This window comes from Gobio gobio, assembly GCF_949357685.1.
Source record: "Gobio gobio genome assembly, chromosome: 24".
Lineage (NCBI taxonomy): Eukaryota > Metazoa > Chordata > Actinopteri > Cypriniformes > Gobionidae > Gobio > Gobio gobio.
Window position 1 is genome coordinate 2,179,685 of NC_137120.1, and position 14,568 is coordinate 2,194,252.

The following is a 14,568-nucleotide window of genomic DNA, read 5'->3' on the forward strand; positions in this document are numbered from 1 at the left end:
CACACAGTACATGGCCTAATTGACTATTAATTATACAACCCCAAATCAGAAAAAGTTGGGACAGTATGGAAAATGAAAAAAAAAAAAAAAAAGAAGTGATTTCTAAATTTACTTTGACTTGTATTTCATTGCAGACAACATGAACACAAAAAGTTTCATGTTTTGTCTGGTCAACTTCATGTCATTTGTAAATATGCATCCTTTCCTGTCATTCAGACCTGCAACACATTTAAAAAAAAGTTGGGACAGGAGCAATTTAGGGCTAGTAATGAGGTAAAATGGTTAAATAATGATGTGATTTGAAACAGGTGATGTAAACAGGTGATTGTAATTATGATTTGGTACAAAAGCAGCATCCAAGAAAGGTCTAATCCTTTAGGAGCAAAGATGGGCCGAGGATCGCCAGTTTGCCAACAAATACGTGAGAAAATTATTGAAATGTTTAAAAACAATGTTCCTCAAAGAAAGATAGGAAGAGATTTGGATATTTCACATTCAACAGTGCATAACATAATTAAAAGATTCAAGGAATCTGGAGGAATTTCAGTGCGTAAAGGACAAGGGCGCAAGCCTAAGCTGAACAACCGTGATCTCCGATCCCTCAGGCGGCACTGCATCAAGAATCGTCATTCATCTATAAGCGATATCACCACATGGGCTCAGGACTACTTTGGCAAACCTTTGTCAAGTACCACAATACGTAGTTACATCCACAAATGCCAGTTAAAACTGGACTGTGCCAAAAGGAAGCCCTATGTTAACAGTGTCCAGAAGCGCCGTCGACTTCTCTGGGCTCGAGGCATCTGGGATGGACCATCACACAGTGTAAACGTGTACTGTGGTCAGATGAATCATTATTTTAGGTATTTTTTGGGAGGAATGGACGCTGTGTGCTCTGGACCAAAGAAGAAAAGGATCATCCAGACTGTTCAACAAGTCCAGAAGCCAGAGTCTGTCATGGTATGGGGGGGTTGTGTCAGTGCCCTTGGCAAAGGTAACTTGCACTTCTGTGAAGGCACCATTAATGCTGAAAAGTACATAGAGATTTTGGAGCATAATATGCTGCCTTTAAGAAGACATCTTTTCCAGGGACGTCCATGCATATTTCAACAAGACAATGCAAAACCACATTCTGCACACATTACAAAGTCCTGGCTGTGGAGGAAGAGGGTTCGGGTACTTGACTGGCCTGCCTCAGTCCCGACCTGTCTCCAATAGAGAATGTGTGGAAGACCCCGTACTGTTGCCCACCTTAAGACTTGTTTGCAGGAAGAATGGGACAAAATTACACCTGAAACATCACTTGGTGTCTTCAGTCCCTAAACATCTTTTAAGTGTTGTGAAAAGGAATGGCAACATTACAAAGTGGTAAATGCTTTACTGTCCCAACTTTTTTTGAAATGTGTTGCAGGTCTGAATGACAGGAAAGGATGCATATTTACAAATGACATGAAGTTGACCAGACAAAACATGACATATTTTGTGTTCATATTGTCTGCAATAAAATACAAGTCAAAATAAATTTAGAAATCACTTCTTTTTTTATTTTTTTGCGTTTTCCATACTGCCAACTTTTTCTGATTTGGGGTTGTATAAATATAGCCAAAAAACATTTATTAAACTTTTTTAATTGTAATTACTTTTTTCATATTTATTTAATATTTTTAATTAATATTTCATACAGGTGGCCAGGCAGGGGCAAAGAAATCTTACATAAAAAATGGTTAAAAGTCACCCCTATAAAAGTGATATTAAAGGGGTGATGAATTGAGAAATCAACTTTCCTTTGAGCCTTGACAAAAGTTCATGGTGATATAAGAATATCCTGTAAGTTTCCGAGCTGAAAACTTCCTTGTTAGTCAAAGAAAAGCTTTTATAGACACCAGGCCCAGAAAATGAGTGATCTCAGAATATGTACAAGATGGCTCAATACAAGATGGCGCCGCCGTGCTCGGTCGCCGTTCAGGTCGCTCCGCTAAGACTTTGCTTTTATTTATTATTCTACTCTCTTTTACTCTCTATTTCTTCCAACGGATCATCTGCTTTGATCTGTTACGACAGCAAAACACTTCTGGAAATTGGTTACCGCTACACTGACCTGTTTCAGGACACTTTCTCCAATCTTCCATCTGAGATTCGCCGGGACGCCGAGTTGAACAATGGCCACTCGAGTCGACGGCGAAGATTCAAAAAACACCGCGGGAAACGCGCTGGGATCCGCAACAGACTGAGAAAAAGAGCATTCAGTCCTCCTCTCCCGAGCATTTTGCTCGCAAATGTCCAATCCTTGGAGAATAAGATGGACGATCTTAGAGCCAGGATAAGTTTTCAACGGGACATGAGAGACTGCAACATCTATTGTCTGTCCGAAACATGGCTCACGCCAGCGGTCCCGGATACAGCCGTGACGCCGTCCGAGAACTTCTCTGTTTTTCGGATGGACAGAACAGCCGAGACCGGGAAATCTAAAGGCGGTGGAGTGTGTTTCATGATAAACAAGAAATGGTGCGATCCTAGGAACATCTCCATTCTTTCGCGATCCTGCTCGCCTCACTTGGAACATTTAACTATCATGTGCCGGCCTTTCTACCTGCCGAGGGAGTTTTCCTCGGTCATCTCCACTGCCGTTTATATTCCACCACAAGCAGACACGGGGCTGGCTTTATCTGCCCTCCATGATGTGACCAGCGGCTTCATAAACAAACACCCCGACGCTGCTTTCATCGTCGCGGGTGATTTTAACAAAGCAAACCTAAAGAAAGTATTGCCAAACTTTCACCAGCATGTCTCCTGTCCCACACGAGGAGCAAACACACTGGATCATTGCTACTCTCCGTTTAAGAACGCCTACAAAGCTCGTTCACAGCCAGCTTTTGGCAAATCGGACCATGCCGCCATTTTCCTCACACCGGAATATAAACAAAGGCTCGTTCAAGAGCCCCCGGTGAGGAGGGAAGTCAAACGCTGGTCATCCCATTCAGAGATCACGCTACAGGCAGCTCTTGATGACGTCGACTGGGACATGTTCCGCGCGAGTTCTGAAGACGTCAGCGAGTTCACAGAAGTGGCGCTCTGCTTTATTAACACACTGACAGAGCAAGCCACACAAACAATAACTATAACGTCCTTCCCTAATCAGAAACCGTGGGTGGACAGTTCAATTCGCACTGCAGTAAACTCGCGCACCACCGCTTACAATGCCGGTCTCCTAACGGGGGATATGAGGGAGTACAAAGCTTCATGTTACGCCCTCCGGCGCGCCGTTAAAGCCGCAAAACTCCGCTATAAAGACCGAGTGGAATCTCATTTCCAACTCAACGACTCCCGGCGGATGTGGCAGGGACTGAGAACCATCTGTGCTTTTGGAACTAAATCCTCTGCAGAGGTGAGAGCTGATCCGTTACTGGTGAACGAGTTAAACTCTTTCTACGCTCGCTTTGATGGTAATCGCGGCAGCGCGACTCCGGCGAGTGACGCGTCAGAGAGAGTCCCTCAGAGCAGCAACGGTCACGTGATCTCTGTCTCGGAGGACGAGGTTCGGAGGGCACTCAAACGTGTGGATGTCAGGAAAGCTGCTGGGCCGGATGGTATTTCAGGTCGTGTTCTGCGGTCCTGTGCTGATCAGCTCGCAGGGCTCTTTACATCCATATTCAACGAGTCCCTTGCTACATCTGTTGTCCCCACCTCCTTCAAACGATCCTCCATCATCCCTGTACCTAAGATCAGTAAACCCTCTTGCCTAAATGACTATCGTCCAGTGGCTCTCACATCTTTAGTCATGAAGGTCTTTGAGAGACTCATTAAAAACAACATTTGCTCCTCCATTCCTGACACTTTGGACCCTCTTCAGTTTGCCTATCGTCCCAATAGATCGACTGAAGATGCCATTTCTCACGTCCTTCACTCCTGCCTCACTCACATCGACAGCAAAAGTGGGAACTATGTCAGGCTGCTATTTATTGACTATAGCTCAGCCTTTAACACCATAGTTCCCATTAAGCTAACACACAAACTCCTGGATCTAGGCCTGAATTCTTCTCTCTGCCTCTGGATTGAAGATTTCCTCACTGGCAGACCCCAGGCGGTGAGAGTAGGCCAGTTCACCTCCACCTCCATCACCCTGAGTGTTGGAGCTCCACAGGGCTGTGTGCTGAGTCCCCTGCTCTACTCTCTCTACACCCATGACTGTTTGTCCACACACAGCTCCACCTCGATCATCAAGTTTGCTGATGATACTGTTGTCCTGGGTCTCATCTCCAACAACAATGAGACGGCATACTTGGACGAAGTGGAGCAACTGACATCATGGTGCCAGGTCAACTGTCTCTCTCTGAATGTTAACAAGACCAAAGAACTGATTGTGGACTTCAGGAAGAGACAGCATCGGTCATACTCCCCTCTCATGATCAGCGGGACACCGGTAGAGAGAGTGAGCAGCTTCAAATACCTGGGTGTGAACATCTCCGAGGATCTGACCTGGACTACACACATCCAGACACAGGTGAAAAAAGCCAGGCAAAGACTGTACCACCTGCGCCAGCTGAGGAAATTCAGGGTTTCACCAGCCATCCTGAAAACTTTCTATCGAGGGGCGATAGAAAGTGTCCTGACTCAGTGCATCACAGCGTGGTACGGGAACAGCACCAGTCACGACTGCAAAGCCCTGCAAAGAGTGGTGCGCTTATCCGAGCGCATCTCAGGCTCAGCTCTCCCGTCTCTGCAGGACATCTACACCAAACGCTGCAGAGGTAGAGCTACTAAAATCATCAGAGACATTAATCACCCTGCAAACTCTCACTTCACCCTGCTGCCATCTGGTAAACGCTTCCGTAGCCTGATGGCAAAAACTGAAAGACTCAGGAGGAGTTTCTTCCCCCAGGCCATCAGACTCCTGAACTCAGTCACGTGACTTCACTTCACCCCGCACACACATAAACATCCAGTTTAAACATTAACATCCACATACTGCAATTGCACTGCACTTTACGTCCCTATTGTTACTGCGTAACAACCTGTAATAAACCTTGCACATTATACTTCTTTATATATACATATTATATATTTTATGTTAACCACTTATTTTTAAGTCTACAGTTTATCTCACTTATCATATCCACATATTTTTTATATTTTTTATATTTTTATTTTTATCTTATTTCCTATTTTTATCTTTTACTTGATTTATTTATAATTCTACTTATGTTAATACTTTTTATTCTAATTTTATTCTATTTCTATTTAATTTCTTGTAACTGTTATTTGCACTGTCCATGGAGCGGACCTGTTTACATTTCACTGCCAGTTGTATATTGTGTATATAACTGTGTATGTGACAAATAAAACTCTTGAATCTTGAATCTTGAATCTTGAATATGTCAACCATTGACGTCATAGGACGCAGAAGCTCCTCCTCAAGCCCCGCCCACCGACTCGTGGAGCTAATGGGGTCGTGCTACCGAGCAATAATCATGCCGGTTCCAGCTCACGTGCATAAGACATTGCGTTTGTTCGCTTCATTTCACCGCAGAATCGATTGTAAACAAGACACAGGTGGAGACTGGATTTGCAGACATACTGAGATTAAAACACAATGCTGTGCCTTCTATATTGGATCTGACAGGAACGGTGCAACACACTTATGTGAGTAAAACATGTTTTTATATGTGTTAGTATTGCATTGTTACAGATCGTTTGATATCTATTGATTACACACCTTAGCACGCAGTCACAGGCACTCGGACTTGTAACGCCAGCTCGCAAAGCCCAAAGTCCCGAGGCTATGTGCTTTTCAGATGGGCTATCCCCGGCCTGCCAACGGGCTATAGTGAAATAACATTCCTGTGTGTGTACGGTTTGCGGTTATTTTCACAGATGATCGGGCAAGTAATACAGAAATAACATTCCAATCAATCGCGGGTGGATGAGAGATGAATCATTGTGTTTGTTTGATAAAGATATTTTGCGAGCCCTGTGAGCGTTTCTCCAGACGCTTTCAAAACAATTCCTCACATGTACTGACAGGGGAGCTGAAACTCCTAGCTGTGGGCGTTTACTTCCGAGTCTTCAGTGCGGCATGCCCATCAAAACCGATCGTTTTTCAGAGAGCCTCAAAACCAAGGCAGAAAATAGCCTATTACTTATTCATTATGATGTTTTTGAATGTAAAAACCATGCGAACTTCATAAGTTGACCTCAGACAACAGTATTAAAAAATGAATATAACAGAGGTAATAAAGTATTGAAGTTGCATCGCACATTTGAGGGGTTCTCTTTAAAACAAGCCTCCGAATTGCAATATCTTTATATTTATGTAATTCATTGCAGGGTGAATGAACACCTTTTGTCCAGTGAAGTGAACTTCAGGAGATATCCCGTCAGCTGCTGATGGAGAAGTGAACACTGCTTAGGGACCCATGTGTAGATTAATGGAGTAAAAATGCTTGACTGCTTCATTTTATTGTATATTTGCATACTTTTATATATTACACATCTGATCCATCTCAACATGCTTTAAAGGTCCCATGGCATGAAATTGTCATTTTATGAGGTTTTTTAACATTAATATGAGTTCCCCTAGCCTGTATATGGTCCTCAAGTGGCTAGAAATGGCGATAGGTGTAAACCGAGTTCTGGGTGTTCTGCTCTGCCTTTGAGAAAATGAAAGCTCAGACGAGCCAATCTGGAATCTTCCCTGTATGTCGTCATACAGGGAACGGTCACCTCCCCTTCCTCTGCTTTGCCCGCCCAGAGAATTTGGAGAAAATGGATTCAGTTTATCATTCACGACGTCAGCACAGGCTTTACAAACAGACTTTATGATATGGATTCGACAGCACCGCTGTCATAAACAGTGTTCATTAATGCCTGATCTGTGATCAGTGATTTCTGATGTGTAGCTAATCATTCAAGTTCACTCAGACTTTCTTTCTAAATCATTTAATACTGTCAGTCCCGCCGCTGGCCGTCTTGATGCCCTAAGCGTAATGCATCAATGAATCAAGCCAGTGACTAAAACGATCGTTTCTGGTTTCTGTTAGTAGCGTGAACCAAATCTGTTATCTAAATGATTAAACTACATAAAGCGATCAAAGAACACTCTCTTTATAATGTTCTGATCTGTCAATCACACGTCGCGAGTGTATCTGCACACTTGCCCAAACTGCCGTTATAATGAATGACGCTGCACAAAGCTCTTACTGTATTCCTGTCGATGTTGTGTTTGCTGTTAGTTGTGGTCAAAGCATTTTGAGAGAGAAATAACGTTGCAATGATGAGATCACTGCATTCACTGATCAACAGACTGTCTGTGTACTCAATGCTCATCACTGCAGCCGTTCATGTGATAGGAAAAGATCTAAAAATAACGTAGTAAAAGTATTCAAGAGTGGTTCCACATTACAAAGTTCGTAGAATAAGGAGAAAGAAGACAGGGTCGGTGTGGCTGGGACTCGTGTTTATTCAGAACTCTCAGATACAAACTAAATAAACTCACAGCGCTCTCAACAACTCGGTACAATAAAACTTTCTCCAGCTCTCCGTCTCTCTGGTCCACGAGTGCCCAGTCCGTCTCTCTCTCTGGCAGTGCTTGCACTGCCTCGCTAAACCACACCCCGTCCGCAACATAATCTAATACTCATTTCAAATGCAAAGATGTCAGCCAATCACAACAGTTGGCATTTTCACTGAAGTCTCACAGCAGACACACCCCTTCAAACTGAGCATTCAAGCCAGAGGGGTAATATCAGGATAGAAAAAATGCTTTTTATTTCTAAATTATGACATTTTTTTATGTAAAAATCATAATAACAATATAGGTACACCTCAGGAAACATTATAAAATAAAATAAAAAATCCATGCCATGGGACCTTTAATTCGAATTTAAAACTACATAACTAGAATTTCCTTGGCCTAGATAAGAGAATCAATGTGTATAAATGTATATGAGATTTAGTCTTACTTCCTCATGCCCATAGGCATGCATGGTTCGAACGAACCACCCCTAACTTCCAAAGGCCCAAAATTTAAGTCCATTTTTTATGATTTTGTTGTTGTTGTTGTTGTTGTTGTAATAAACAAGTGTTTTTTAAGTAATGACGGCCAATAATTTGAATCTGGGCTTTCGGTATTTTTTCAGTGTTTATAATAATAAATGTTGTAAAATAATTGCCTAATATAGTATTACACTACTTTATTGCAGCAAAGTTATTGCACAGCACCAAGATTTTCTAATCTGAGCTGCCTGCGTTGTCTGTCTGTCACCGCCAAGCCTGCAGCGCTCCTGTCAGAAACTGAAGCTTCCACGCCTCTATCGCCCCCCGCTGGCTGGTCCCAGTATAGCTCCTAAACCCCACCCCTCCATGTATTTGAATGGACGCGAGACACACTAAACAATTCAATTACACTTCAAATAATTGTTTCCTAACGATGGTTTCTGTCATTTTAGGCAGTTTTTATTACGATGATTTCATTTCAAGTGTTCGTTTTTTAAATAAGTTTAGTTTTAGTGGGTTATGTGATACTATAAAAACGGGGGGTGTGACGTCATGATTGACAGCTGAGATTGACGGTTTCTCTGAGTGAAGTTGTCACTGAGGCACTAACGGACTTTTTTCGGGATTTTTGGGAGGAGATTGGAGCTTTAGCTTTAATTTCTACATTTCTATAACTGTTTATTTCACACCAACATAATGAATTGTTCTGCATCTGTGAGAGTGTGGGCGGCCTTTTGATAATCGCGCCTCTACTTCTTGCTCTCTACTGCGCAATCCGGTCCCGAGATCGCTACTGCGCAGACTCCAGTCCCGAGATGTCAGCGCCGTGAGCGGGCCTATGAAAGCTTCAACTATGGTCAGCGGAAGTCAATGAAGTCGCGTCGTCCATATTTTTTTACGGTCTATGGTCACCGCTTGTCAATGTCAAAATATTTAAGAGGACCATATTCAAAACAAATTAGGCAGGCTTTATGTTCACAGAAGCTGCTGAGCGCGAATTCCAGCGTGACCCTTTAGTAAACGCTCATAAAGTGCGAGATAAGTTGTAAGTAGCTAAACTAAACATTTTATATTTGGCAGCTGTTTTAGGATTGAAATGTTAAACTACCGAAAAAAATAATTAGGCAAACTAATTAACCTCTAATTTTGCGATTTGAATTTAAAATAGGCCTATATAATTTACGTGATTTAGCTAATGTAATAATTAGCAACTGTCAATGTGAGAGGACAAGAAACGAATCAGTTTTCTTCATATAAGGCATATATATATTTAACTATTGTTCATAGCCTTCAGTATTAACTTAGAAAGTGATTAATAAAAAATATTCTGCTTTAGAAGGATAAGCGACAGGGAAAGAAGGAGAATGAGAGAAAAAGAAAGAGTGATGGAGATGAGGAGAGAGCAGGAATTGACAAATCATTTTTTTACGCTATATCAACAAATTTGGCCTTCAACCGTCTTAAAATACACATATCAGAGAAATCAACATTTTCTCGGGGGAGCCACCCTGACTACCTAGCTTGTGTGTGTGTGTGTGTGTGTGTGTGTGTGCGCGCGCGCTCGTGCACGCAGTATATGCCAAAAATAAACCTTTGTTTCCTGACCAAAGTTACTGATCCTACACATGTAAATTGAGTGACTTCTTCAAAACTTAATTTTTCACAACATGAAACAAAAAACATGTTAGCTTAATAGTCCTGTCACGTGAATTTGTGATTTAGGGTGCTTTCACACTAGCAGTTTTGGTGCGCACCCGGTGTAGTGGTTTCTTTTAATACCCTTTTATAACGTGCCTCGTGGCGAGTGGAAGGATGACACCAGGTAAGTCGTTTGCATCTTTAATAACAGCAGCTGCGCTGACAACTGACTACAACCACAACAACCACTTCACATAACCCCATCCCTCCGGAACCAATCGAACCAAGTGTGAAAGCACCCTTAAACTTTGTGGGGAATTTTGATTATCCATGCCAAATAATATAGGTATTCACTCCACACAGTGTGTGTTTGGACTGAAAAATGTGGTACATGATCTTGGTTAGCAATTTGACAACATTAGTAAATATTTTCATCAAAAAAGCATGGTCGTTAAGAAACAAGGTCCACTTTAAAAAAAAAAAAAAAAAAACTAGGCTACGGGCCTGTTCCTGTTGTTCAATGCCACTAATTTTAAGCATAGGATACTATAAGAGTAGGCTACAATAACTTAACGAAGCAAACCATTGTCAACTGTGGCTAATATGCCTTCATAAACACTGAGGAAGCATTCGTCATCATAGGCTATGTTTGTGTCTTAATTTGATTCTTACCCAAATTCGACGCCATTTCGACAGCTTGAATCAAAACCGAAAGAATTCCGAGAGCTCGTCTAAGCCACGCCTGCGGCGGACCGGGAAAATAGATTTATTTTATTACATCCAGTAAATTATTTTAAAACCAGAAATTAAACACGCAAGATGCGGTTTCTTCTTCATCTGACGAATATAAAATAAGCAGATACAAACTAATTTTCATGACTCAAAATTCTTCTTTCATAAATATATGCTAGAGATGTGTGTCCATGGGTGGTCAGTGCCACTGGAGCATCCCCTGTCCGCGAGCTTTCTGACGGCTTTATCAGCTTTTCTCCATATCACTGACACTGGCACAGAAGGACACACACTCCCGCTGAACTCAGCTGTCACTTCACCGATTAATATGGAAAAATAACAAGCCCAAAGATGCCTATAGTAGTGGATTACACACCAACAGAATGGACAGGTCTCGCAGTGGATGGATAAAAACCTCAAGGTTTGGCCAACTTAAAAAAAAACGTATTTTTTAAATTAAAAATGAACCGTTTTAAGTTCTTCCACTCTATAAACGATTTTCTATAGATTTAAAGCTGGATCATTTTTTATTTTTGCCATCCCAATAAAATCGCTGGGTCTTACCTGGCCACTCCTTAAAAATATATAAGTATGTTAATTTATATACACCGATCAGGCATAACATTATGACCTAATATTGTGTTAGACTGACCACTGCAGACCGGGAACCCCACAAGAGCTGCAGAGATGCTCTGACCCAGTCCTCTAGCCGTCACAATCTGGCCCTTGTCAAACTCGCTCAAATCCTTACGCTTGCCCATTATTCTGCTTCTAACACACAAACTCTGAGGACAAAATGTTCACTTGCTGCCTAATATATGTTATTCACCCCACCTGTCAGTGGTCATAATGTTATGCCTGATGTGTGTGTGTGTGTGTTTTATATGGAGGAGGTTTAGTTTCATTGCGTTATTCAGCCAAAGGGTGGCGCCAGAGCACACAAAGTTATTTAAAAAAAAAAATTTTACATACTGTATACATATATATATATATATATTGATATACAATTCAAACACATATAGTTTTTATATACCGTATGAAAATATCTTCCACTGAAGGCGTCCTGTGGGAGTTTTGACCACTACTGGAATACAATACACAAATCACATTTAAGTTACTTATTGATGTCATAAATACACAAGCCTGGGTGTTCCCAGATTGGGTCCAAAAAATATTATTTTGGAATGAATCAATGCTTTTGGATTCATATTCCTATTCAGAGTTTTTACAATGAATGTGAAGGATGATTGACAAAAGGATATTACCGCAGGCCTGTGTGTGTGTGTGTGTGTGTGTGTGTGTGTGTGTGTGAGTGTGAGTGTGAGTGTGTGTGTGTGTGTGTGTGTGTGTGTGTGTGTGTGTGTGTGTGTGTGTGTGTGTGTGTGTGTGTGTGTGTGTGTGTGCGCGTGAGCGTGATTCACAGAAATGCGCGTGACGTCACCGCTCTACCTGAGTTTCGGCAGACGGTGAAACTCTCGAGCAGAGATTCAAACACACACGAAACGCGCTTCACACACTTCCACACGGACACACGGCGAGTGTGTGAGCGCATTATCGCATGTATGACCGATACACACGGACTTTAAGCGCATTTAATCATAAACCAGCTGGTTTTGGCGGCAAAGGCCTCAGGATTGGTGTTTTTTTCCTGCTCTGACGCTTCCTGAAACCCTCAGGTGAGACTCATTAATATTCATATGGTATATCACATTTATATTTAATATTTACAGGCTTTTTCTGACATTCAAACAATATAATGCGCTCAAATGTGCTCTACTATCGGAATTTATGTGTTTTTAAAAGCTGTTTTCGTGCGTTAGCATCGAATATCAAAGTCAACGGCGGTTTATTTACTCAATTTGTCGGTTAACCGACGCTGATAAATGATCATAATAACGTCTGATTATTAATATGAGCTTTATCTGGCGTGTGTTTTCAGACAAGTTCAATAATCAATGAAACTTGATCAATTAAATGCAGTTAAGGCTATTGCTAATAATAATAATAATAATACAAAACAATATATAATTAAGTATATTATGAATTATTTAATATTTTATTACATAACATCCAACTATTTAACACTATTTAAATAAGCCACATACAGGCATATACAATAAACAAGACATTTAATCAAAATTTAAGAGTAAATTTGCAGATCAAATTTGGCTGTGGTTTATTCTGCGGGAGGGTCAGTATTTTAAAGCTACACTGTGTAAGTTTTTTAGTTTATTCTCAGCTAAAAACACTTAGTTCTTTCAAAAATATATGTGCTCATTAATGTATATTTACTTCTTTCAAGTAATAAAGTATTCTCGTAAGTTTATAATATGCCATTGTAAACACATACGGGTGAGGGTTCGAATGCGGGTCGCCATGTTGCCCCTCCATCTTGAAAGTACATTAGCCAAAGAGGGACATACCCGTAAATTCAAGCTTCGCCTTTGGTGTTTTAACACTTGATGGCACCGTGTCCAATGTGGACGAGGTCGAACTGGAAGCCATGTTAATCTTGGACTAAATCAGCCACCGTAGGAGTTAAAACGAAATCGGAATTGAGAGGAACAGAAACTAATATTCACTGGATGGTCATATACAAGTTCACCACTAGATGGGGGAAAATATCACACAGTGGAGCTTTAAGGTAATTTGTGTGTGTTTTTTCCCAGAAGCTCATGTCGTCTCATCCGCGCCGGGTCCGGCTCAAGCCCTGGCTGGTGTCCCAGGTGGACAACGGGACGTTTCCCGGGCTGGTCTGGCTGGACCGCGAGGCCAAACGCTTCCAGATCCCGTGGAAACACGCCACGCGCCACACGCCCCAACAGGAAGAGGAGAACACCATCTTTAAGGTGAGTTCTGGGGATCCTGAGGCCGGAGTGCGGCCCGGGTTCGGGACTGATCCGTGTGTGTTTGCCAGGCCTGGGCCGTGGAGACGGGGAAGTATCAGGAGGGAACGGACGACCCGGATCCGGCCAAATGGAAAGCCCAGCTGAGATGTGCTCTGAACAAGAGCCGCGAGTTCAACCTCATCTATGACGGGACCAAAGAGGTTCCCATGAACCCGCTGAAGATCTACGACGTGTGTGATATCCCACAAACCATCAGTAACCCAGGTAACACACACACACACACAGTGTTGGGGAAAGTTACTTCGAAAAGTAATGCATTACAATATTGTGTTACTCCCTTAAAAAGTAACTAATTGAGTTACTTAGTTACTTTTTAAGAAAAGTAATGTTAAGTTACTTTTGCGTTACTTTTTGCGTTACTGGGCTGGGCTTGTTTTTTACCGTTGCACAAAAATATAACTTTTTGTTATAAAAAACAAACAGTTATATTTTTGTGCAACGGTAAAGACCTCTTCATACCAAAATGTAAATAATAAGCCCCAGGTAAAGATGCAGATTCCCTCATGAACACTAGAGGGCGCAGTTCTGGATAATGGAGGAATAGGACGCAGGAGAAAAAAGTTTTACCAATAAAAACTAAAAATCTAGTAATTTTCATCATCAAAGGTCAGCAGCAAGACATTGGTCAATTAAATATAAAGGTAGATTATCCATAAAAAATGTTGTTTTATTTAACATTTAATTATTGGAGGTTTGCATAGTACTCTGATTATGCATTTGACTCATTTTATTCATTTTGAGGAGAACAGAATCTTTATTGTGCAAGTGAGATAAATAAATGCTCACATTTAGTCTAGAACTACAATAACCATCATGTTCACACACGCACACACACACACACACACACACCTCTGCACTAACTCTGTCAGAGTTATGAGCTGTCAGTCAAATTAATGTGAAAAAGTAACTGTAAATTTGAAAAGTTATGCGTTACTTTACTAGTTACTTGGAAAAAGTAATATTATTACGTAACTCAAGTTACTTGTAATGCGTTACCCCAACACTGACCACACACACACACACACACACACACACACACACACACACACACACACACACACACACACACACACACACACACACGTGTGTGAATTATATTTCAGCTGAACTCTTGAGGTCTGGAATTATTATTTGTTTGTTTTTAATACATTTCACAGTTTCAGTCATATGTTTTCATGATATTTCATATTTCATAGATCCTAATCTATTTGCCATAATATAACCAAATATTGACACATTTACTCTCTTGTTGAGGAAAAAGTGCTTAAATATGAATATTAATTCTTATAAATATTAC

At 41.3% G+C, this 14,568-nt stretch overlaps 2 protein-coding genes across 2 annotated transcripts in view; one reads left to right on the plus strand and one right to left on the minus strand.

The window, feature by feature from the left end:
- Nucleotides 1-10,357, minus strand: part of LOC307121071 (uncharacterized protein) — a 50,818-nt gene extending 40,461 nt beyond the window's left edge. Inside the window, exon 1 of the mRNA XM_079808482.1 lies at nt 10,303-10,357. Coding sequence (XP_079664608.1) covers nt 10,303-10,318 — 16 coding nt within the window. The 5' untranslated portion in view covers nt 10,319-10,357. The remainder of the gene's footprint in view (nt 1-10,302) is intronic.
- Nucleotides 10,358-11,776: 1,419 nt separating this feature from the next.
- The window catches only part of irf6 (interferon regulatory factor 6), a 14,553-nt gene continuing 11,761 nt past the window's right edge, over nt 11,777-14,568 (plus strand). Inside the window, exons 1-3 of the mRNA XM_079808490.1 lie at nt 11,777-12,038; nt 13,032-13,211; nt 13,280-13,475. Coding sequence (XP_079664616.1) covers nt 13,038-13,211; nt 13,280-13,475 — 370 coding nt within the window. The 5' untranslated portion in view covers nt 11,777-12,038; nt 13,032-13,037. The remainder of the gene's footprint in view (nt 12,039-13,031; nt 13,212-13,279; nt 13,476-14,568) is intronic.